Genomic DNA, 26,434 nt, shown 5'->3' with positions numbered 1-26,434 from the left:
GCCCGTTCTTTTTGTAAACTGTAAACAAAACGTGTGGAGGGGGATGCAATAGAGCTTCAGTGGGATGGTGTGTGTAAATCAAGCTTCAAAATACTGTGTGTGCGCGTGTGTGCGTGTGCGTTGTGGTTGCAAGCGGACCGTACTGCAATTTCCCCCCCCTCGTCCTCATTGTTTATTCTTTTATTGTAGACATGGAGAGGGTCATGATACTGACTCAAGCACACACATGAAATCAGCCCTGGTTTGTTGTGGTGTGTCTGTCCTGGTGAATGCAGATGACTGAAGCTGAGAGAGACTGTAGCTGTTGTCAGCTGTCAGAGCCTGAACGCACACAGCCAGCAATAGCAGCCACTGACGAGCAGCCACACAGTCACCAATCACGAAGACAACCGACGCTGATTTACACTTCGCACTTCACTTTGTCATGGGTGTGATCTGCCACAATCCATCAGCCTCACCCCTTCATGTCTTCATCAGTGGTTTCTGAGGTGGTCAATCCTACCAGGCAGCTTCACCATCTCTGTTGAGACGATTAAAGTTGACTTATTGTGGGCAATTTTCATTAACCATCCAAATAATTTAGGAGTGGATAATCTACAAGTCCTTAGAAAATGGCTGTTTTGCTCTCTGATAGATGTGATGACATTCAGTTATTTCTCAGGAAAAACAACCCAAGCTTCACAGTAGTTCATCAGTATTCATCTGTGCACTATGGATTTGATGGGACTGTTTTTCTCCCTGAATGGTGAATGGAGTCATGAATGCACAGTAAAATATGGGGGAGAGAGAGTGTGAATGGTGTGAAGCTTTGTTAACCTAGAAAAAGACGCACACACACACACACACACACACACACACACACACACACACACACACACACACACACACACACACACACACACACACACACACACACACACACACACACACACACACACACACACACACACACGCACGCACGCACACACACACACACACACACACACAGAGACACATCTTAAATAAGGGTAAGAGAGGATCTGCAGTATGCTTCACAAACATTGTAATGCAGAATATGATGGAGTTGATAGTGATAACTGCCTTGTGTAGTTTTCACATCTACAAGACTCTTCTGATGTTCTAATGTTATTATGGTACAACTAAAGGAAGTATCTGTTGTATACTGTAAATAACACAAATAACAATGTTTTATTAAATCCAAAATTTTATTTTTGCTTGTGTTAATGAATGAAATGTGCATTTTCTTTTTACATTACACACTCAGTTGCCACTTCATTAGAGAGACAGCCTGCAGCTCTGCAAAATATTTGACCATGAAAGTTATTATGTTCATTTTTCAATGGAATGGTTTAGATAAATACTACATTATGAGCATTTTCACCAGTTTTTGGTGTTGAAAGCCCCACACAGTCTACTCTCAAAGAGTATACTGAATAATATTTATGTCCAAATAAACTTCTCTTATGACCTTGGAGTATTTAGGTCTTGTTCCAGAAAAGCATAGCATCAATTTCTAATTATAACATATCCATTTTGCATACAAAGGCATTATGCACTAAGGGAATAATGAAGACGCAGAGGCACATGCACGCTCAGGGGTTTTCCTTGCACACATTATTCTTAATTACATCACACTGACACTGAAAAGTAGTTTGTCAGATTTATCTGCTCCAGCTTGTCCATAATCCATCGCTGGACACACAGTGACAGCCGGTCTGTAATTTGTGAGCAGTGAAACAGAGACAGACGGACACAAATGTGGTAGCATTTGCAGCACGTTTCAGTCCATCCTATCAGCAAACTCGGATATCAGCCACTGCTCTTTTTGTGAGTAGTCCATCCATCCATCCATCCATTTTCTACCACTTTATCCTGCACAGGAGGGTCATGGGGGGGTGCTGTATCTAAGCTGACATAGGGTACAGATACAGGTATAGAGACAAACACCCATTCAACCATTCACTTAAACACGTATGGTCAATTTAGTGTCCAGTTTACCTAATCCCCATATTGAATGTTTTTGGACTGTGGGAGGAAGCAGGAGAACCTGGGGAAAACTCACGCACACACACGGGGAGAACATGCTTAACCCACACAGAACATCCACAAAACATCACAGTTTTTCATCAGAGTTCACACAGTGTTGTTGCTGTTTTCAGAAATGAAAAAGCTCCACTCATGATTGCACTTTGCTCACGCTTCGCCATGATGAGAGACACGGTGGAACCATGTATGTGTCTGAGTGCAGGAGGCGTTTTTTTACAGCTGTTGTGCACATAAAGGCGGGAGTAAAAATAGTTGCTGCTCACAGGTCCTGTAAATACCATAATAACGTTGATGCAAAAACACAGTAATCAGTGCAGATCAGTGTAAATATAGTATAATACGTACATTTTTGTATTATAATTCATTGCAAGTGTTGTTAATTGAAGTATTTCTATTTGATTATTGATCAGGGACAACACTACCGGTCTGTTCTGGTAGCAGAGGCAAATATCAAAACAAAGAATCTCAGTATTGTTTCACTTAAAGGTGCCATATGTAAGAATGTGGCCAAAAACAGTTACTACATTCAAATTCTAAATACCGAGGTCTTTTAGGTTTAGTTTTCTGACGTAACTGGCAACCCGTGATTGCTCGGCAGCTGAGACTCTACTGACTGCAATGATTGGTAGACGGCGGTAGGTGGCGCCACATGCCAAAACATGATTTCAAAACATAAACATGATTTACAGTCTGCAAAATATTTTTTTTAATACAAATATTTTGTCTGTACTGTTGTTGTTGGTGAGTTCAGTTTGTTATATGAACATTATTCCTGAGTCTCTGTGACATATTAGGAGGATTTTATCATTTATTACATAATGCACCTTTAAAGTATTTGCCAAATGTTGCCATAGTTGACAGACTTAGTTTAGTTTTTTAACATGATGACCTTTTCTTATTCTGACAATGACTCAAACATCCTCTGAAGTGTGTCTGTGTTTGTGTTATTACAGGGATCTCTAATAACACAAAATGTAACCTTTGTGGTTAGATAATTGTCTGTAGCATCAAAGCTCGGCTCCTCTCACTAATAATGAAGAATAATGAAAAGTGATAATGAAGACATTTAGTCTGGATTGTATTCTCTCGTATCACCTTTATTATTCATCTCTATCTTCTTCCTCCTGCTCTTGTGTTCAGGGTTATTTTTACTTCCTATCTGCTGCTGCCTAGTTCAGAATTGTTCATCTTGTGTGTTCATGATATCTCAGGTAAAATTATACCACAGATCATTTAACTCAAAGATTTTGTCTTTGTCAGGGCTTTTGCCTCCTGCCCTCTTTCATTCTCTAAGTCAGATCCACTTGTAGTGAGACTTGATAAAACCCAAAAGAAGAGGAAAGAGTTGTTAGTCGATAATTGATGAACAGGATGTTCCCTGCTAGAGTAGATAGATCACAAATAGATTTATAGAGTCAAGTCAAGCCTCACCGTTTTGATGTGCTTGATGGTCACTGTTTGATAAACAGAGATGAACTGTTTCATTCAAATCAACACAAATAATGTTTCCAAGATCAACTAACAACAGGGTAAATGGCACCACCATCAAAACCTGGGGGAGCAACAAGCATTAATTGTTTGCTTTCCGACTATACCAAGGCTACGTTTACCCTAGCATGGGTATTTTTAAAAACAGAGACTTTCTCCTGCCTTTGTACCTTTGGTTTTCACACAAACGGCGATTTCGCCTCTGAAGTTTCCATGTAAACGGAGAAAAACAGAGAAAAGACTGTGTCTGACCTGGACGGACTGTTGTCTGGTGGGAGAACTTTGAGAATGAGGTTATTGTCCTGTAGGAGTGGAGTGAGAATTTTAGGATGTCGCGATCATCGCTGCTGTCACTCTGTCACTTGTATAGTTATGTCTGTACATCGAGGGTCAGAGGTCAGTCGTTGTTGTTGTTGTTGTTGATGAGGATTCTGATTGGCTTGTATGGCTTTCTCCTTCTTCCTACACTGCCGCCCACAGGCTTGGCGTAGTTATGACAGCTTATTTATGCGGGTTAATATAAATGGAAACTTTTGGAAAACGGAGGGAAGAAAATATCAGTTTTTAAAAATATGCAGCTAGTGTAAACGTAGCCCAAGTGTGTTTGTTTTGCACAAAGCTGCGTTATTGAAATCATCTCGTCTTCTTATCCATCTCATTCATAAGTGATTCAAACAATGAGAAATGACAAATAGGTTATATAGGTTATATTTATATTTATATTATATATATAGGCCTGATGAAAATACACTAAGATTCTTTTGTTGATTATTCCAGGGGTTAGTTTTCATCTTGAGCAAATAAACAATGTAAGAAGTCTGTTTTGTTCAATATACAAAAGGTAATACTTTCAATCGATAAAATAATGTAATTGATTAAAAGCATTTGCAGCTTTGAAAATTGCTGAAGTTCATTTTTATAGCAGTATTAGTTAACTTTTTCCTTGGTGAAAGCCTTTTTTTTTACTACTTTTTAACTGACCTCAGTTCAGCATTACCCTTGAAGTTGCTGAGCTTGATTCAGGCAGTTAAAGTCATTAAGTTACACACTTGTACTCACTCACCAAACTCACACAGTGCAAAGACAGAGGTGTACGTGCAGAGTGGAAATGAAAGAGGCAGCATTTTCCCCTGATAAGTCAGTGATCTATCAAAATTATTTTCAAGCTGTTTTTTTTGGGTAATAAAAAGTTGCATAGTGTTGCTTTAACCCAAAGTGAACTTGTCTATTCTGGTTTACGCTGAATCATTGAGCTCAGAAGCTGAAGACGGCACATATTCCTCTGAAGACCATACACTGTAAAAAAGAAAACTTAAAATTTCAAGGCAACTTGTGGCAAACAACTTTTGAGTTTACAGCCCAACAAAGGATCTCAAGTTTTTAACTAATATTATTTTATTAGACAAACTTTTTTAATAAATGTTTTGCATTATCTGAACAAGATTAGTTAGCCACTGTTTACTCTAACTTACAAGTTTGTCTAACAAAATAATATTAGTTGATGGAACTTTTTTAAAAACTTGTGATCTTTTGTTGGGCTGTAAACTCAAAAAAATGATTGCATCAAGTTGCCTTGAAATTTTGAGTTTTTTACAGTGTATCTACTCTTCCTTTACAATGGTTGTAGTGCTGATATGATGACTTTCATGTAGCTGCTTCACCAACATCGTGCACTGACAGCAACTCTGAATAAACCACAGTGAAAGTCTCCTGAGCCAAAGCAGGACAACAGAGTGACTCCATAATTAGCACATTCTGACCTACACTTCCACATTTCACATGAGCCCTAAGTGAGTGTGAAGTCTCATGAGTAACCAGAGAAAAGAGCTGTGGTTTTGTGTCATGCTGCCTGATGCTTGTTTTTCCACTTCTAAACAAATGTGGGAAGTGCAAATGTGGAAGTAATACTGTCACAGGACAGACATCTTGAAAGAACCACAACAGAGTGTGTGTGGATGGACTGCACCAATATTAAAAACACACAGGTCAAAAAGTTGACAGTGATATGAAATGTGTTTTCTGTTAAGGTACATGCAATATTAACCTTTGTTTTCAGGTCAGTGTATTAAAAAGGTACATATATTGTGTCCACTGTACATGGTTGCAAATTATAAATAAACGGATTAGGAAAAGAATTGAACAAAGCCATTAATTCTCATTTACACCTTGTATTAAGTTCTCATTATCTTAAAGCACTACTGTGCCTAAGTGTGTCCTTGCACAGCTGTCAGCAGACTCTAAGCCCTCTTTGTTTTGTTTGTTTGTTAACTTTGCCTCTGTTTAGTGTTGTACTCTGGCATAAATGTAAAGAAGCACAGCTGGTATTGTGTCAGCAGCAATGAAGCAGAATGAGGGAATTTGAGATTGTTGTACTGTAAAAAAAAAAGAAGAAAAACTTAAATCTCCCTGAATTCTCATGTGTCAACTTACAGTACGCATTACACAATATGTCTTAAATCAAACTGTCATAGAAAATAGCTTGTGTTTTCATATTAGTGCTGAAATAATCCAGATATAATAGATTTTTTTTGGTTGAATAGTCACAGGTATGTTGTGCATTGTTATTGCTGTAAAATTTGTTCAACCTTAAAAAGTGGATACAGAGACCAGAAAGATTTGTGCTTTACACAATTTACCTGCAGACTCTCAGAGGACAAACCTTTTTCCACACACAAGAGGAAGTTTGGTTGGAGAGAGCAACATTATCAAATCTACAACTAAACAATACAGTGTGTGCACTCAACTATATTAAATATTAGAACGGTTGTTCCATGTAATGCTTAAATATTATTATTATTTCTTGAAGCTTTAGTGTCTTTAGTGTGTATCTGCGTCATTACCTTGTTTATGAAGCTCTGAAGGTTCTAAACAAACAGTTCAGTCACTGCTGAGAACACTGTGTTTTATTGTAATCTCAGGCTCAGTGAGATCTCTGAAAAAACCTGGTCCGGTTACGTAAACAGCATTTCTCTTGAACAGCAGATCCTCCTGCTCCGGGCACTAGTCCGGGCACATCCTGTTGCGTACATTGAACCACAGAAGAAGAATAACGTCCGTTGTGGAGGTGTTTCACGAGCGACAGTGTCTTCTGACTCTGGGTCAGACTCTGGGTCAAAGGTCGTCAAAGGGACTGAGGCGGGGAGTCGTGAAGAAGCTATTTTTAAACACTGTTAAAACAATGTTTTGATAATGAGTAGCAGTGCATCCACTGTTCCAGAGGGGGGAGCTGCGCTTCTGAGAGCTGGTGTGCTGAATATGTCACTTCCGGGTATTGGCCAATCACAAGACAGTTGGGAAGGCTCTACACTGGCTGGCCAATCACAACACACTCTGTCTTCTGGGTGTGAGATTTATGTCTGAAACACCGTGGCTGAGGAGAGCGTCAGTAAGGAGAGATTTCTATCGGCTCATTTACAGCAACTAGGAGGTTTTTTTACCATAAAAACAAGTTAATGTATGTAAGTAGACCTCCATAACTAACATATGTGCAACAGGACCACTCTATGTGAGCTTTAATTGATCACGTTTGCATGTTCTTGAGGCAGATTTCTCATTCTTTGTCCATTTTCTATCCTGTTTTCACTCTCTTGTTTGAGTTTGAACGTGACAGCAGCTGGTAACAAGGAAACCTCCAGCAAGGTTGTTGTTTACCTCTGATGAACTGTTTTTGACCCCCATCAACCTCCTGTCCGCACTAAACGAAACCCACCTCACTCCCAGGCTGAGGGAAAGCAGTGTCATTTACTGAGCCAGAGAGATGCTTCAGTGAGAACACTGTACCCTGAAGCTGAGGTCAAGCTGAGCTGACATTCTCTCTCAGGACATCGAGGGCAAAGGACATTTTGTGTGGATGTTTCCATCATTACAGATATTTAGCAGCATGTTTTGTACCATCCATGATCTTTGTCCTCTTGGGCTCAGATTCAGACCTGGCATTAACATCCGTCCTGAGTAATGTAAACACACATGGACTGCTTTAAAAGCGACCAAGTCCTGTCAGCTGTGTATGTGGACAGATTTGTGCTCATGCATGCTCTGCAATGTGTCTCCATGTGTCCCCAATCCACCTGCACATGTTTGTGATTGAATCTGAGGTCACATTCAGGATGCAATGGGGGTGTTCAGACCAGCACTTGAAGCTTGACTGCAAGTGATTGGATTAATGTCAGGATGGATTATTTGTCCTGGTTATACCAGATCTGAACAGGGATTAATATACAGTACACCAGGTGATGTTCACAGTGTTGTTTCCCGTTTAATACACTGACTCAAACTTGCCCAGAATCTGTTAAAGTGGGTTTACTATAACAGCACATCATGACACATGACATCCATCATACACACAGTGTTGGCCATAGCCCCCTGGTGTGCTTTAATGGTACAGCAGATTGGCTGAGGTCATTTAAGGGGGTTAGGGTTAGGGTTAGCTGGGGAGCTAGTATCAGGTGCCACCCAGTTTGTTCAGCCCTGTATAAGTGCATTGGTGGAAGTTGGCAGCTTTGTTGTGTAGGACATAGATCGGTTGATTTCACGTGGAAAAAGGAAAGTGTGTGTTTGTTGATAAGAGTTATAATTAAATGTTGCAGTGGGTCACAGGGTATTTTCAGAATCTAAACTCTGCCTCAGCATTCTCAAGTTTGACAAAGGTTGATATGAATATCTTCACTATCACCGAGGGCCAATTTGTTTTGCAGTCAGCAGTATACACACACAGTGACTTATACTGTACATACTTGCATACGACCTGATATATAGGCATTGGTGTTATTTGGTCATGTCGATGTGTGTGTTTGACACTTATAGTTGTGACATTCAGTTGTCCAATTTATAGTTATAATAGATTGAGTTTTTCACTATAAAATAAAAAGGTCAAATTGACAATATTTTTTGAATCAACTGTAACAGGTATTGAAACCTAAATGTTTACAAATGATGCATTAATTATTTATATATATGTGCCTTTAATATGTCAATGTGAATATACAGAGGCAGCTCAGGTGGCTCTTTTTTCCGAGTAGGCACGTTGGGAGTGAGTGATGCTCCAGTGAGAGATAAGGCTCAGTCAGCATGGATAAATACAGTGGGAGGCATATGATGGAACACACACACACACACAGAGGGAGAGTGGAGATGGACTGAAGCAGCCTGAATAATAACAGTGAATCAAGTATATCAAATGATCCAATGTGAAGGGATTAATGTGATAAAGGACTGGGTGAGGAACCACTGATCCAGAGACCTGGACACACTGTACTGCTCTGCTGATGCACGTGTGTGTGTTTGAGTTCACAAAATACACAGAAAACACCAAGAGCTGTGGAAATAAACAGATACAGATCACTTGACTTGTTGTATTGATATTCAGGATCCAAGTGAATAAGATGGAGGCTGATGGGTTAGGTTGTAATTCAGCTATAATTTACTTCTCTGCCAGTATTTGATCAATAATTTACTAGGCAGTTAATTTATCTTTTAATAGATTTAGTGAAGATGGTTATGATATGCACTTTCTCTTCTGCAGTTATGATTATGTTTAGGGAGACTTTTACTGCTAATTAATTACCATACTTAACAATATACCTATTTAAAAAAATAAAATAAATCAAACCTGAAGATATGAACCATGAGCCAGTGGTTTAACTTAATGCCCCTTTATTTGAATGTCTGCTACTACACTTATGGTAATATGACCACTGTTACGGCCATGTTGATAAAAACATTTACATTTGACTGATAACCATGACATATTCTTTGGCTTCTCCCTTTAACGGTTACCACATCACATCAGATCATGTGCTTCCATCTTTCCTTCTCCCTTGTGTCCTCTCCTGTGAAACCATCTGTCCTCACGTTCTCCCTCACAACAATTACACATGGTTTGAAAAATCGGAAATTGCAAATTTAAGAGCTTCAGAGAGAAATAAATTACTCTTTGATGTTGTGATTGTTGCTGCAAATACACATCCCACTACAGCCAACACAAGCTCTTTTTGAATTCTCTTTAATAAGTTGTATAATTTATTTTGTCTGCCATCAGTTAGTGTGTCAATATACTGTAATAATACATTATTTCTTATGAAAGAAAATCTCAGCAAATATAAGGTTTACCTGATAATACAATGATCTTATAACTGATAAATGTCCTATCACTCTTTTTACAAAATGTTTATACTTATTGAACTGTGTGGATATTTTTTTTGTTATTGACATGAAGTTAACAGCTTCTTTATGATTAACATGCTGCTCAGCATGCTTCTGAGGTTTAGTGGTCATTAATCATAGGTGTAGTTCAAACATACTATAGAATAATAAAAGGAAAAGCAGCCTCAGCGTTCTGTCCTGAAGGTTCTGGGTGGAGAGCAGACTTAACCAGACTCAGCAAACTACTGACAGATTATAATATTCTTCCCTTTCACAATTTCTCCATGTTAATTAACATTCATTTTAAATCATTCATTCATTCATTGCCACACACACACACAGGGAAAACATGCAAACTCCATGCAGAAAGGCCCTTGTTTGGAATGGGTCACAAACCCAGGTCTTTTTCCTCGTGTTAGCCACTACTCTGCAGAATGCCCGTTAATTAATAATACTAAGTTAAATCACAGCCAGTTCAGTGTGATTCAGCAGCTCTGGTTGGAGAATCAATCGTCTGCTTCATTTTTTTATGCGTGGCTCATTTGTTCATTTTCTTCCGTCACATCAGTCAATTTGGCTTTGAAATGTTGGAGCTAATCAAAACCGCGATGCTCAGAGTCATGTGCCCAGTGACAATGATGCCTTTTTTATCAGCAGTAAATCATTACATTAGCATCGGAGCAGGACATCACACTGGGCATCAGTCTCGTCAGCTTTTTGGCATAGAGCTGCACAGCAGACTTTGCCAGTCAGGCTGTTGTTCCAGACAGTTCTCAGTCTGATGGCAGTCTTTGCCGTGACTGTTGAATCTTCATCAACAGAGAAACCATCACCCAACAATCAGCAGCAATACACGGTGCTGGTGAAGCAGAACACATACATGTTTATGCAGCGCGTCACTACACTCATTATTAATCACTTTTCTTTTCTGCTGTAGCTTCTTCTACAAAACAATTATGTACAATACAATTAGACATTATGTAGAGCAATTAAAATGCTAATTTTTCCTCTTGCATTCTTGGTTTTACCATGGTTGACAAATGTCTTGTAAAAATATATACATTACTTGTTGATGGATTATCACTCTGAAACAGACCATAAACATTTATTAGTAGTTAAGCTTTGAATTCATGCTAAAATGACATTAAAAATGTTGTTGTTGTTGTTGAACTGATTTCCCACAGCAGCTAAAGTGAAACAAACCTTGTTTAAGCAAACAAGGCACTGACACAGAACTTCCAAATACAGTGCATTACCTACGAGCAGACAGAGACGCATTTATCTACATACTGTTATTGTGTGTCAGGCTGTGCAGCCTACACATAAACTGTGTAGATAGGCAGCAATAAACAAGTAACATATTCACTGGAATAACATCTATCAAGGACTAAAAGAGATAGATTTGGGAAATCTTGGAAATCTTTTTGACTTCTCTCTGTGTGACTTTGTTAACTGCTCCATCAAAGCTCCTTCACAAAAATATAGCACCATATATTTGTGTCTGTGATCTTGTAAAGGTACAAAAGCTAAGTCTTCTGTCAGATGTGTTTATTGCGCATGATGGTTAAAAAGGTGTGCAACCACAAGCTACAACAACTATTAGAGCTCTCATGTCCAACATGCTGGCTGTTATTATATTCTATTGCATGCTCTCTAGCTCCAAACATTTCCTGTTATGGTTTTTCACCCAAAGCCAAATGGATCTTAACTTGTTTTTCCTGAGCTTCCAACTTTTTTTTTTGCTTTTACTTTTAGTTTTAAGGCCTGAACACTGCATTTCAAAAGTGTTGTTGTTGTTCAGTGATCAGGCTGAGTAATGAAGGGGAAAGGAGACATTGGAGGCAGAGTTTTATCTTGGTGACAGTGATGGTGACAGTGATGGTGACAGTGATGGTGACAGCGATGGTGACAGTGATGGTGACAGTGATGGTGACAGCCTCATGGTGTCTACGTATTAGGTTCACTGCTTGATCACTGTGCAGATAAAAACAAAAAAGGGAAGGGGTGTTGTTAACTAAACTAATGTATTTGTCTTGCATGCAGGATAAGTTATTTTTGATGCATAAATGTTAAATGTTAAATGCATAAACCTTGGACTGCACTACATGATATAATGATAGTTTTCATAATTATTTCTGATTTACTTCACATTGATTCGTTTCCCCACCATGAGGTCATGCTCTCACTCGCATTTAAATGTTTTAATGGATTTTCTTTATGTCATAACCTTATCAGAAAAGATAAATAGAAAGCAAAGAAAAATAGGTGTTATGATATTACATGCAGCCACATCAGTCAGATAAAGAATGTTTAGAATGGTCCAAGAGCAGAGCTGTGATAACTCTGCAGTGTTGTTATTATTTGTCTAAGGGTGATTTCACACCTTGAGCACGTTGGCGCACAAACGCGTTGGTGTGTGCACCAGATGCTGTGGTTCGGTTCGTTTGCGTAGGTGTGAATGTAATCTCGGTCCTTTGGTGCACACCAAATCAACCGGTCCGAGACCTGCCTGAAGGGGTGATCTCGGACCGCTTTATCCGCCCTACTTTAGTACGGTTCCTCTGGTGTGAAAGCAACCAAACCAAATGGGACAAAACGGTCTAGTTTAATGCATGACGGGGTAACCCTGGTTTTCCGCCCAAGGGCGTCAGCGCCTCAGAACCTTAGCGGCGTCATCAACTGTATCCCATTCACCAAGGTTAATTTTGGCGTAGTACGAGGAAAACATCTCCTTCGTCTGAATTCGTACACGAGAGCCAACTAACTTCACGACAACACTGCTACTTAAATGCTGATTGGTGTCATTCTGCAACCGAGCTGCACGTCCACAATGTTTTTAAACAACCAAGAGCCCTATAGGTGTGAAAGCGCCCCTTAATCACCTCCACCTACCTTCTCACAGTGTCATTACACTCTCTTATCTCGCAAGACTGACAATTGTAAAAAAATAAATAAAATAAATACAGTAAAAGAAATCCAGATCTGTATAATTTTTTATTTATTTCTTGGGTTAAAAAATAAACTTGGATTATGACTTCACATGCAGAAACATACTGCTGACCAATTATACAGTTGAAAAGAAGTGTTTTTACTAGTTTTACAATGAAGATTCATCTTCACCTTCTGTAACTAAAACGAATCAGTCAGATGTCGACACAATTGTTTTTTTTAGTAATTCAACAGATTTGAACAGGTTCGTATGTGTTCGCTGCATTTCAGAGCCTCAGGGTTTGGCTTTTTTGTTGATATGATGGAGGTGTAAATTAGAACAGCTGGTCTGGTTTACACTGATGAAATAAATTGTTTGATGTTTCTGAGGAATATCTAATTCAACAACTAAAGTCCTTTAATTTGAAACGGTGCCTGCGGGATTGTTCTGTATCTAACTTCAGTTTGTTGAATCAGTATGGAAGTTTTACACAAAGCCATATAAGTGATTTATTAAGCCTGTATTTGGAAGTAAAAGTCTAATTTGCAAAACCTTTGTCAGCATTACTTGCCCTCCTTCACTGTACCTTCCTCCTGTCTTTGCTGAATGCCACCATCACTGGTGATAAATAGACACCCCACTCCTAATCACAGCCATCGCAGTCCCATTACTGTGAATGGCTACTCGTTTCAGGGTTGGCAAGACAGCTCAGCTCCGTTGCTCTGCCAGAGGCGACGGTGCTTTGTCTCATGAAATGTCACCACTGTGCTGACTTTAGGAATGGAGATAGCACTTTTTTTTTCCACAACACCTTACTCTTACCACCTAATCCATAGTTATATAATGCATGACAAAGATGGGGAATTGTTACCTTCAATGCGTAGGTTAGGCTTATGGCCCCAAAAAAAAGAAGAGGTTTTGATGGTGATCTGGTTATGATACTGTGTTGACACTGTGTGAACCTGATCAGCATTGGGTCATGCTGTCATGTTAATATGTGAAGATACAGCAGATATATGGCTGATACAAGTCTTTTGCTGAGCTACACTAACATCCACTCACCGTAGCTTCATATTTATTCAGTGATATCAGTGTTTATATTCACAAAATGTGTTCCTGCAAAGGACACACTTGATTAAAAATGTTTCTGTTGCAGAGCTGCTGAGACGTGAAGTAATATATTAAGGAGGCGTTTTGCTTGCTCCTCTAAGACGTAGATCAAGAGACAAACGCATTTAAAAGATCATTGATGTACATTAAGTGTTATTATACAAAATGTGAGTATAGAAATCTATAAAAACACAGATCTATATGATGCAACTGAACAGATGCCGTTGGCTCCTCATTGCCATGCTGTTCCTCAGTGTGGAGCTAATTGCTCTCTCTGGCACCCAATTATAGTTTCCTTATCATCCGCACTTGAGATAGCAATTTTCTTCTCAATGGGTCTCCGTCAATGAATATCTGGATCCTTCAACCTCCATCTAGCGTAAGAGGCAGTAATTATGGTGACATATTGCAATGCATGTAGCATTACTTTTTATTTTGGAAAAGAAGTGCATGTTATGTGTGCAAACAAAAACAGCAATAGCACAATCCTTTTAGGTTCTATGGTTTTTAGTTTCCCTGTGCAAACTTCCAGATGCTGTTATTTTTTATTTTCTGCCTTAAGACAATATTGTATCTGCAGCTGTAGTGAAAACCATTTCTATTGGGAATCCTGCCACAAATAATAAAAACATACATAAACTACTATGTTTATGTTATTGTCTTTGTTAGTATTGCTTTACAGATGGAAGCAATTGTAACTCAACAACTCATCACAGATGTAACAGCACAGTTGTCTTTTTACATGTTAAAATGCAAAGTGCATTCTCTGGCTGGTTTGTCTGTTCAGAAATGTGGCAGCGCAAGATAGCGTCCGCCTTAAAGCAAGGTTCTTGCCTAAAGTACGTAAACAAAGCTTATTCTCAGGTAATGGAAACCAGAACATTTTATTTGAAAGTGATTATACATTTGTAGTTATTTCAGTTTCTGCCAACAAAACCTCTTACATATAACAAACTAAGCATGCAGCTCACATGGAAAATGCAATTGGTGCAACACCAGACTGAAGCTGTAAGTCAACTTTAAATTCAAATCTAGGCCACCTTATAAAAGAAATACTAGACATTTGACAAAGGAAATTGTGAGTCAAAGCACGTTTCCATTCACAGATGACACTTATATGATAAATGGTTTGGCACTTATCTAGGAATTACCCAGTAATCCCACGTTACATAAGCATCACGTTCCATTTGAAAAGCATACAGCAGCATGGTTTGAGGAGAATGACATTTGAGCCAATCGCCATTGAGTTGTTAGATACACTGACAAAAACAAAACAAAACACTGGGGAACAATGATTTTTTGAGGCTTGCCTGGATCTCTTGGTGGATTTCTTTGGAGAGAGTATCTTCATTACAACAGGCTTACAAAGAGACAGAAGGGTGGGGGAGCGTGGGAGCCTTGTCAGAGAGACTACTTTATAAAAAGAAGTGCAGATCAGTCTTATTCCCACAGTGGTTAATGTGTCCATCAACCAACAGACAACCTGCTCCTGAAAGACTCTGAGAAATAAAGTGCAATCCTCTTGTGTTATATCTCAGCCGCCTAATGTAAAATAGTGATTGAGGTAAAGATTTAGGACGTACTTTAATTATGTGAATACATTTTTCTGGCAGCCATCCCTCTGAACTATACCACACTTGGGGATGGTGATCTGGCAGTGAGGCTAATTCTGATGCACTAATATAGACATTAGCAATTAACTGCACCGCTTTATTGGCTTCCTCGTATTATACTCATAATTGTGAGTACATCGTCATTTACTAATGAATGAGACTACATTTAATCGATTCATCAGTAGATGAGATGATGAAAACTGCCTTGATTACGACCAACAAACAGTACATGGTACAAACCCTAGAGATTTAGTCATTTGACCACAACAACACATGGGTTAGGGTTAGCAGGTCAGTAAGGCTCGACAGGCATATTAACACCAGGCAATATTAAAGTGAAACTTTGCCAGTTTTATCATGAAAACGATGTTACAGTTTATGACAGTGATTGAATCAAAGTCAAGTCATTACATTGTACGTCATGTTAATAGTTTAGTTTGGCATCGAGTACCCGTCTCCAACATGAGTTTTTACAACACAGTGGATATGAAATAGTACAAAATGAAGCTTCTGGTACATGAAGATTAAAATCAATCAGATGTATCGATTGTGACAGAACTAGCTATCAGATCTGAAACATGGTGGATTGCCATATGCCGTGGAATCATCCAGCTGTTCACAGCCACTAATGCCCAAGGCTTGGTTCCTCTGAGGCTTCGCAAAAATCTTAAATGTTTTCCAAAAAATAATGGCTGTTTCACTGCTATGATCGAGCACTTGGGTTTATCTATCTTACACTTTACAAAGCCTACAAAGACAGTCCAGAGTGATGTATATATATATATATATTACATCATCTGAAACAGGAAGGAAATCTATTAAAAAGCCAACAAATTGGCTGTGATCAGTTTTCACAGCCAATCAGAGGCCTGTCCTTTGTTGGCATCTCACAGCTGGAGGTGTATTATTTATCTACACCTCTGGGTCGGAGTTTATCCAGGACAATTAGTCTACCAGCTATCTCTAGCTGTTAAGAAATATAATGACTATGTGGTTTTTAATTGATCCATAAATGCTGCTGCTTACCTGAGACTTTGTCTGATTAGGATACTTGACAATACAATCTCTCTCTCTCTCTCTCTCTCTCTCTCTCTCTCTTGGCTCAACAGAACGGCGAGGCTTCGCTCTTTGAGGTGAACATCCGTTACGTTGGTGGGTTGCTGTCGGCGTATTACCTGACAGGAGACGAGGTAAGATTAATAGATACCTGTTATCTTCCTCCTTTTCTGAGATCTGCTGCTTCCTTTATCCATAACCTGCCCTACAGTTTAGTAGCTGTTTATTCCTGTGTATGCATTTGTGTGTGTGTGTGTGTGTGTATTTTTCTAGTTAATTGAGAAAACTGAAACACTGAACACTGTAGATGGTCTACATTTGTATGAATACTGTATTGTATTGACTCATGTAGATCAGGAAGTACAGTATCTGGTGCGCCTTGTTGTGTAATGTGATGGTTAGATGATGTAATGAAAGGTCATGAGGTGATTCAGTGTTGAGTTGTTCCTACGTCATGAGACAGACATTTAAGTCGGGCTGGGGCGATAATACGATAACAATCTCGACAGTCACTTCCGCAATATTAAAGTGATAGTTCAGAATTTTGGACATAAGACCTATTTTCCAACTCAGCCGCTGTGATGGAGACGTCTGGAGACGTTTTCAAGAAATTTCATTCAGTTCTTCTAGTTGCCGAATTCGCTGGTGCTATTAGCATGGCATTGGAAACACTTATACCAACTCCACAGTGCACCAGAGGCAAATCAATTGTAACGGCAGACTATCGATGTACATATCTGTGTTGATAGAATGTTTGAAATAAAACTAACCTTGCAATTTGAAGGATTTATGTCTCAGCAGCAGCAGTGTTTCATAATTCCTATTAGGCATTGGTGGACTGATATCAACTAGCACTTACCGGTTCTATAATAGTTTGTTTACCTGCTGTCTTGAGTCTTCAAAAGTATCAGTATATTCTCCAAAAGCGGCCATTTTTGTGAGATTGAAGAAGCTAGCACTGCAGGCTACTTTGCGATTGTAGCAATGACAGCAGCCTAATAGGAAGTATGACACGCTGCTGCTGCTGAGACATAAATACTTCAAATTGTTTTTCAGCCATATCGCTCAGCCCTACATTGAAGTAACAGTGTATTTACAGTACGCAACCACAGCCTACTTAGTTTAATTTAGTGAGAAACAAGTTCATTAATCCTAGAAAATGCCAGGATCACAGCTTCTATTTTATTCTCTTTTTTATTTATATCAGGTGCAGTAACAAGGCAGATATTTCCATATTGATCCTTTTCAAGTCAAGCTAGTTTAAAAGAGAGTCTGACTGAACAACAATTCTGTTATCAGGACCTCGATGACCTCATGTATTTTCTGTTCAGTAAAAAACAAACTGAAAATGCTTTTTAAGCAGTCAGCCCCAAGGTTACTTTTCTTTGTGATTCTGTTCCAGCGTTGCTTTGCTGCATAAAGGCAAGAGCAGCGTGCCGACAATTGACATTGACATGGTTGAATTCATGAGGCAAAGTGGATGAGAATTACTTTGCTCCACTTGAAAAACTTGCGACAGCTGTGTCCTTGAAGAAGTCACAGTTTTGTAAAGGCCTGTGGTTCAGATGGTTGCCATCAAGGTGTGAGGCATCGTCAACAAGTATAAAGACTCTCTCTGGCCGAGTAAATGCAGGTTTAAAACGTGTCTGTGACAACCGCACAGCACACAACATTTCATTATCAGTCTATTGTGAAGTCAGTGGAGGTCAGTGTGTCACCATTATGAGTGTCTGCCTGTAGCAGCCTCCTGGACCATGGACACACTCTGTACTCAGTAGTTGTCCTGTTTCAAAAGCCGCTCGGTTAAGGAAGCCGATGTCTGTGCTGGAGCAGAGTGATGGAGACAGAATCCAGTGATATATGAATCCTCAAGTCGGTTTAATGGACATTGATTTGCAGGCCCAGCGAGTTGAGGCCAGAGCAGCGTAAAAATTGTCTACTGCTGCTGAATGAGTGAAATATGACTACATTACTGAAGCTCAACACAGACCTGAATCCATTATTCAATGACTAACTTTTTAATTTTTTTTAAAGCGGACCTAGACCGGAAGTTCCAATCAACGCTGTTTTTTAGTGTGTATCTGCATCATTACCTTGTTAATGAAGCCCTGAAGGTTCTAAACAAACAGTTCAGTCACTGCTGAGAACGCTGTGTTTTATTGTAATCTCAGGCTCAGAGAGATCTCTGAAAAAACCCTTCTGGTTACGTAAACAGCATTTCTCCTGAACAGCAGATCCTCCTGCTCCGGGCACTAGTCCGGGCACATCCGGTTGCGTACATTGAACCACAGAAGAAGAATAACGTCCGTTGTGGAGGTGTTTCACGAGCAACAGTGTCTTCTGACTCTGGGTCTGACTCTGGGTCAAAGGTCGTCAAAGGGACTGAGGCGGGGAGTCGTGAAGAAGCTATTTTTAAACACTGTTAAAACAATGTTTTGATAATGAGGAGCAGTGCATCCACCGTTCCAGAGGGGGGAGCTGTGCTTCTGAGAGCTGGTGTGCTGATTATGTCACTTCCGGGTATTGGCCAATCACAAGACAGTTGGGAAGGCTCTACGCTGGCTGGCCAATCACAACACAGTCTGTCTTCTGGGTGTGAGATTTCAGTCTGAAACACCGCGGCTGAGGAGAGCTTCAGTAAGGAGAGATTTCTATCGGCTCGTTTACAGCAACTAGGAGGTTTTTGAGCATAAAAACAAGTGAATGTATGTAAGTAGACCTCCATAACTAACATATATGTGCAACAGGACCACTCTATGTGAGCTTTAATCAGCGGTACATGACATTATCTAGTTTGAGCTTTTAGACGTAAGCATGCAAATAAAGTGTTCTTTGAACTCCATGTCGCACTAGGACGTTACAGAACAAACAGAAGTAAATCTGGAGAAAAAAAACAGATCAGTGCCACATTTTAAAGTCGTCTCTTTGTGACCTCAGATTGTATGATTAGTGCTAACATCCATCTCTGACAGACAACTACAGACTCTTTCCACATGTTGTTTTCCTTGCATTTGGACTTTATTACTGTTTGTGGTACACATTATTCTCCTGAGATGAAGAACACCATCTCAGTTTCCTGACAGACGTATTGGAGCCCTTTACACTGGTGCAGTTATCCATCACATGACTCGCTCTCATTGTCTTTGTGAAGGGTCTCTCTGAGTGAGATTTATCCTTACCTTTATCACCCCACCCCCCAAACTACATAAGGGGTTTGCTGCTCTGAGTCTGCTGTTTCACCTGATTGATAAAAGTGACGGTGTGAATGTGTTTTGCTGCTGCACCTGCGATACAGTGTGCAAGACTATTCAAAGACTGTGGATCCAGATTGACCAGAGGACACTGAGCAGCTGGTGCTTCTGTAAGTGTTGCTGTGGAGCAGTTAATGATTATGGCTCCTTGAGGAATGTGGTTTGCAGGAAAAGTGCTTGACCAGAACTTGACCACCTGGCCATTAATATCCTGTTATTTGAATCATGTTTGTGACTGTCTGTTAATGTGTGCATTTTGGTGAAGGGTTAATCCTTAAGGAAGCAGTGCATAGGTAAAACATCAGATGGGTGTAGTTGTTGCACTTCCTGCTTTTTCTGCTCTTAGATCATTCACCATCACACACCACCTGATGGCACTCACTGCAGGGCTATTAAAGTAGCCATTATGATGATGCCTATGTTTGCTGTTGTCCATTGAAATTCAGGCCAAGTTATACAGACATTTATCTTGTTATTTGTGATTTTATGAAACAGTTAATTGGATTTAAAAACATTTAAATACTAGAAGGCGGCACAACAACATCTATGCATACATCAGTGGTCCAAGGAACCTAATGGCGACTTTGAGGTATTCGTTGTATAGCTGCAAACTGGCTGCGAATACATATTTATACAAGTTAACAAAATACCTACTGTATTTCTGCTTATTTTACTGCCGTTTTGTTATTGGCACACAATTCAGTTCAAGAGTTATTACTGAATGGGTAAAAGCTTTTAACTAACAAACTCCGAAGTATGATTATGTTCATTTCGAAGTATTTGTACTCGCAGTATTTGTTTTTAATTTATTTTCCATTGCAAAACTAATTGAAATACCTTCCATCAAAGGCTCATGTGCATTTTCATATGACAAAGTCACTCATATCGTCCAGTGTTCTCATCATTGAAGAATCTCTTTTCCTTGGATCAGTTCATATGTGGTTCTGTTCGATTTACTACATACATATGGATTAACACGTGTGTGTTCAGGGTTCATATATATTATATGCATCCATATACTGCATGTACTCTACATTCAGTGTAGGTGTTTGTATGTTAACTCAACCTCTGTATATCTACCTGTAGACCTCTGCAAGTGTGTTTCATTTGTTTGTGTCCATTTATATGCATAAAAACATGGTGTTGAGAACGTATTATCTCATATCCTCCCTCAGCAGGAACAGTGAAGGGGAAGAAAAGGGGAAGTGAATGAATTCAATCAGCCTTGTGTGAAAATTGCCTATAGACTGAACTGAAGCATCAGGGACAGAGAGGAACAGGCAGCAGCTGGAAGAGGAGAAGAAAGATGTGTTTATATGGTCATCAGCAAAAGGAAAAGAGAAGATGAAGGTGGGATCAGGAGAGGTGAGGACGAGAGAAGAAGTGTTTTTTTATGCTGATCAGCAAATGTGAGAGTGCATGAGAAGGTGAGAAGCAGTGGAGAGAGGTGGAAGAAAGAATGTATGAAAGAAAGAAAGCTGTATATCTAACACCAGACAAGTTCAATCCTCTGGTTATTCACTCATCACACATCCATAGTATGTATTAATGTAGGACATTAGCAGGGACTCAGAGGAAAATGCAATTGAAATTAATTTGCGTGACAGTAACGTAGATTTTTTGCAATTCCCGATTCAAAAATGGTAAGCTTGGTTTACTCTAATGAGCCTTTCCTACTAGCACAACTGGCCTCAGCATGGCACGGTTATATTGCTTTCCCATTAGCGATAGTACCTGGTACTTTTTTTAGTTTTTTAGTTTCACAATTGAGGAGTTGAAGTGATAGTTACATATTTACCTTAAGACATTCATGCAAAATAATGTGCAAAACATTGTTATAGTGTAGTTGGTATTGTTTTCATTTTAAATGGTATTGAAATGTCTTAAATTTGATTAGAGCATATGTGTCAAACTCAAGGCCCGGGGGCCAGATGTGGTCCGCCACGTCATTTTATGTGGCCCGTGAGTGATTAATTGGTCTTAAAAATCTGTGTTAAAATAGGTCTGTGCTGCTTTAAGGCGTGCACTGACCATAAACTACATTTCCCACAATGCATGGCGATTGCGTTACCTGCAAAGTCACGGCACCGCCACTAGATCACAGTGTATCATTGTATATGCATCACGCAACGAGTGAAATTGAATAAGTAATAAATACAGAAAGTTATTTAGCAATATGTTACAGAGTCGTTACCTTTATGTTATATTATATTTGGTTACATTTAGTTACATATATTCTGTATGACAGTTACATCTGGTCCTTTGAGGGTAACCATGATGCTGATGTGGCCCTCGGTGAAAATGAGTTTGACACCTCTGGATTAGAGGAACACTGAGAGAAACAAGGTAGTGTATTTTACAAAGAGACAAAAAAGCCTGTGTTTGGTCATAAGTCATCTTACTGCCTCTTTCTAACCCTCTCATTACTTAACTTTCCAAACATTGTAGGATATATTTAATACAATAAATTGCTTGTTGGAAAATTATTCATGTTTTTGTTTACTGTGGTGGCACTTTCATACATTAACAGCATTTTTCTGAGGATTTTGTGGAAAAACCCAAGTAGGAGTTGGTTGTATTCAACCTCAAAGCTCTTTGGCATGGATTTCAGTGTGTGTTTGTCCAATATGTACAAATACAACAATGTATTTGCACCAGCATTGGCTTTGTCAAATCTGAATAATTAAAAACATACATATTATTTATCATATATATTTTAGCAGCTGTATGTAAACCAGCAAGTGAGGCTGAGGTTTGAGAATGAAAAGAACCAACAATCACACTTGTTTAACAGAGGATAACAGAGTAAAAACATCTTTATGTTTAAACATAACTGTCAGCAAAAATAAAGCTATTTATTTATATTCACTTACAATAACCATGCAACCAACGGTCTGTATAATTCAGCAGAACTGTTGTTATGTTTATGAACTACCACTAAAAACAAGCAGAGAAAACCCACTGATTTTTAACAGGTAGTCGATCAGTCATCATTAAACTGGTATCGTGGGGAGAAAAAAGGTGAACAAAACGCAGAAGAAACACAATGCACACACAACACATCTCACGTGAACCAGGAAATGAGTTATTCAGATAACAACTTAAATAAAATGGCTGTCTGTGGCTCAGTCAGTTGTCCAGGAGGATGTGAGGCTCATCCACAGCTCTTACTCTCAACATGTTGAAGTGTGCAGCCGTGAGCAAAACACTTAACCCCAAATAGCTCCAGATGGTCAGGTTAGTGTCGAGCTCGCTGCCAATATTGTGTTATTGTGTGTGAAGGAAGCAAAAATGTAAATAGGTTTGTCGTTATAATTTGATGAAAAGGTAATACTTAAAATATTGAAATGTGAGAGTAATTTTAGTATCACCTGAACAAGATTTTCATTTTCTAATTTCCCTCTTTATCATAACAAATGAAAGAGACATGACATTTTCCTGGGGAAGGGCCCCCACATACCTTGTGTTCTCTCCCACGTTTGATGGATTATTTGTGCCCATGGAAGATGCTCAGAAGCAGAGAGACAGATGGACGAACTAGAGGCAAATACACATATAGGGAGATTAAAAAAGGCAATAGAAGGAGATGGAAGAACAATGAGAAGCCAGAAATGGAAGCACATAAAGAATGAAGAGGCAGAGAATATCTTTGTGCTCTATCAGGTCAGGATTATGAGTCAGACAGTACAGTCATTGAGAACAGCCACGTTGGGAACTTGAATTTCACTTAGCAAAATCCTGTCAGTCCAACACTTAAAGGTCAAAGCTCTTGTTCTAGAAATAAACTGCATGAGTGGAAGACAGCAACTGATTTAACAGAAGGTTATTTTGAGAATAAAAATTGCAACGGTTCTTCTTTTTAGAAGTAAATACTCACTTTACTTATTTTGTTACATTCATGCTTATGACCAGTTGTTATTCAATCCTCCTTTTTTTACACGTCTCTGGGTCAAAGGACTGAACAGTTACTTATAGTGAGGAGAAAATGCAGTTTCTAACGATTTACTCCAGAAATACTGAAGATAAAGACACTGTGACACTCTGCTTTTCTTCTTAAGTACAGAAACTATGATTTGTTAAGGTCTGTATGCGTCTGTTGCTAAAATCTGGTTTACACAGAATTGATACTTTTATGTGTTTCTTTGTGAGAGAATGTGGTTTTTGAGCTTTGATCATTTTTTCATTAGTTCATGTTTCCCTCTCATTTGTCTGTCTCACTTCTATATCCAAATATGCTTTTATTTTGGCTCATAACACAGAGGAAAGCTCAAGCAATATAAATATCACAAACACTACTTTGAATTGTAAACTTTATTCAGAGATGATGAGTTTTTATTTTTCTCGTTGTAGATGTTTTCCCTCTGTCACAACACCATTAAGTCACTGCAGTAAATGCAGTGAGTGTTGTGAGCTTTAACAGAGGAACAGTGTTTGCTCTATGGCTCAGTCATTTTGACCTTTACCTGACTGCTTGAGAAAAATCACGCAGAGGAAATTAATATTCATAACACACATAATACCGATCAATATGTCTTAAAGCTCACTTCCAGACTGATACTCAAGAAGAATAAGATAGAAATGATCCATCACTCTTCTATTCTTGCAGGACCTCCAGAACATTTCAGCTCTCCATGATTAGATTCAGTGATAATTAGTGTTATCATGGTAGTTACAGCATTACTGGAGTTACAAGATGTTCAAGCACACACAGATTAATACACTTTCCCACCAGAAAGTGTATTACACATAATTACATATGCACATGCACTCTTACATAGAATTATGAAAGTGAAAGTGTCACAGAGCTGAGGAGCAGAGAGTTATCACAGAGTGGAGAGATTACTAACAAGGGGGAGTATTTGGTGTCAGAGTGAATTTATTAAGCATATTTTTGGCTCGCTTTTATTTCAGATTCAACCAGAAGGCCAAAAAAAAAAATGGATGACACTGACAAAGCAATCTGTGAGCATGGTGTGATGAAGGTTAAGGTTATTATGCTAATCTACAAACTCACCACAATAAGAGTGAGGCTCTAAATATAATGATCTGGATCAAATTAAACATTTTGCAGGTGCAAGTCTTATATAAAAATAAAAAAATATCCAGTGTAATTACTACTCAGTCACACCAGTGTTGTCACATGTTTATAACCAGATGGGAATATTTCTATTCTGTGGCATTTTCAGGATTAAAGGTGCCATATGTAAGAATGTGGCCAAAAACAGTTACTACATTCAAATTCAAAATACCGAGGTCTTTTAGGTTTCGTTTTCTGACGTAACTGGCAACCCGTGGTTGCTCGGCAGCTGAGACTTTAGTGACTGCAGTGATTGGTAGACGGCGGTAGGAGGCGCCACAGGCCAAAACAAAATATTTGCATTATTTTTTTTAATGCAAATATTTAGTCTGTACTGTTGTTGTTGGTGAGTTCAGTTTGTTATATGAACATTATTCCTGAGTCTTTGTGACATATTAGGAGGATTTTATGGCCAGTTGATTTAGATTTATTACATAATGCACCTTTAATGCCAAGGTTTATACCATGATAAAAATGATACAACATCTCTAACTTGATAGTGAAATGCATGGTTGGTGCTTGACAGCAATATAGCTTATAGCAAACATGTAACTCTCTGGATGTACACAGTCAAACAGTGATGAATATTGCTGCACTTAATGCTGATTTCAACTATTAATTAAACTGTCACTCATTTTCCTTTTTCATAGATTAGTCGTTCGGTCCATGAAATGTCAGAAAAGGTTGAGCATGTGTTTCTCAAACATCCTCAAATGTCTCATTTTGTCCATGAACCAAATATACTCCATTGGCTGTCACAGAGGAACAAATAAACTATATTATCAGAGAATTGAGAACTGAAAGTTAGTTTAGGAGTTGACAACTGACCTGGTGATACTTGAAAAGGAAAAACATTATTCCTTCTCTAAAGTTATCAGCTCCCATTCCCAAGCACAAGCCTAAACAGTTCAGGACGGCGCCTGCCGCAACTGTTGTAATCACAGCGGCCTCGGTATAGCACTGGCTCTAGTCTGTTGTCTACAGAATTCGTCTTTTCATATTTTCGCTGAGCCTGACCGGACTGTGGCAGACGACTGATGACGCTGCTTCACAGTCCCATGGTCAGCTCCAAGGTCAGCTTCATGTATCAGCAGAAAAAGCACCTTTAAGTATCCTAACTCTGGGACTCACAGACTGACAGACTGACAGACTGACAGACTGACAGAGGATGCTCAACTGTTAACATACTTGTTTATGTTCAACATTGTCTCAGTTCTCCTCAGATCTGAGCTGCTTCCAATAAAGCTTTGTTCAACTTAACTCATCTCTGACTCCAGGAAACTCCATCTTTGGTCGACTCACTAAATAATTAAATCTCTGCAACAATACTAGCAGGGGTAAGAACTACATTGTTTATTTAGAAATGTGAAAATAAAAATACTATACATTTGGAATAAAGTAATATAACTTGAATCTCACCAGCACAAACCGACAAGTATAAATACTGACCATGTTGGTCCAATGCTCACCATATGCATTTTATTTAGCTTTCTTACATTACTATGAATAATCATCAGCAGCAAATCATGAATAAGCACTGATAACATTTTAAACATTAGGAAAAAAGAGAGAAATTCTGAACTCATCAGTGTTAATATTGTGTCAGCTGAGAAGTGTAAAATACTGTGAAACTGCAGCTTTAATTCTCTCTGATAACAGATTGTATTCATGCCTGTTGAGCCCAAGCCAACACCAAATGTCTTTTTTTGTTATCAAGTAGTAA

General features: G+C 38.9%; 1 protein-coding gene across 1 annotated transcript in view; it reads left to right on the top strand.

The window, feature by feature from the left end:
• Nucleotides 1-26,434, top strand: part of LOC310930934 (mannosyl-oligosaccharide 1,2-alpha-mannosidase IA) — a gene marked incomplete at both ends in the record, with an annotated part of 177,310 nt that overhangs the window by 105,306 nt on the left and 45,570 nt on the right. The window contains one exon of the mRNA XM_083894002.1: nucleotides 16,437-16,517. Coding sequence (XP_083750128.1) covers nucleotides 16,437-16,517 — 81 coding nt within the window. The remainder of the gene's footprint in view (nucleotides 1-16,436; nucleotides 16,518-26,434) is intronic.

Source organism: Microchirus variegatus (genome assembly GCF_963457635.1).
Source record: "Microchirus variegatus genome assembly, chromosome: 1".
In the NCBI taxonomy this organism is placed as follows: Eukaryota; Metazoa; Chordata; class Actinopteri; order Pleuronectiformes; family Soleidae; genus Microchirus; species Microchirus variegatus.
This window is presented reverse-complemented; position numbering and strand designations above follow the sequence as displayed.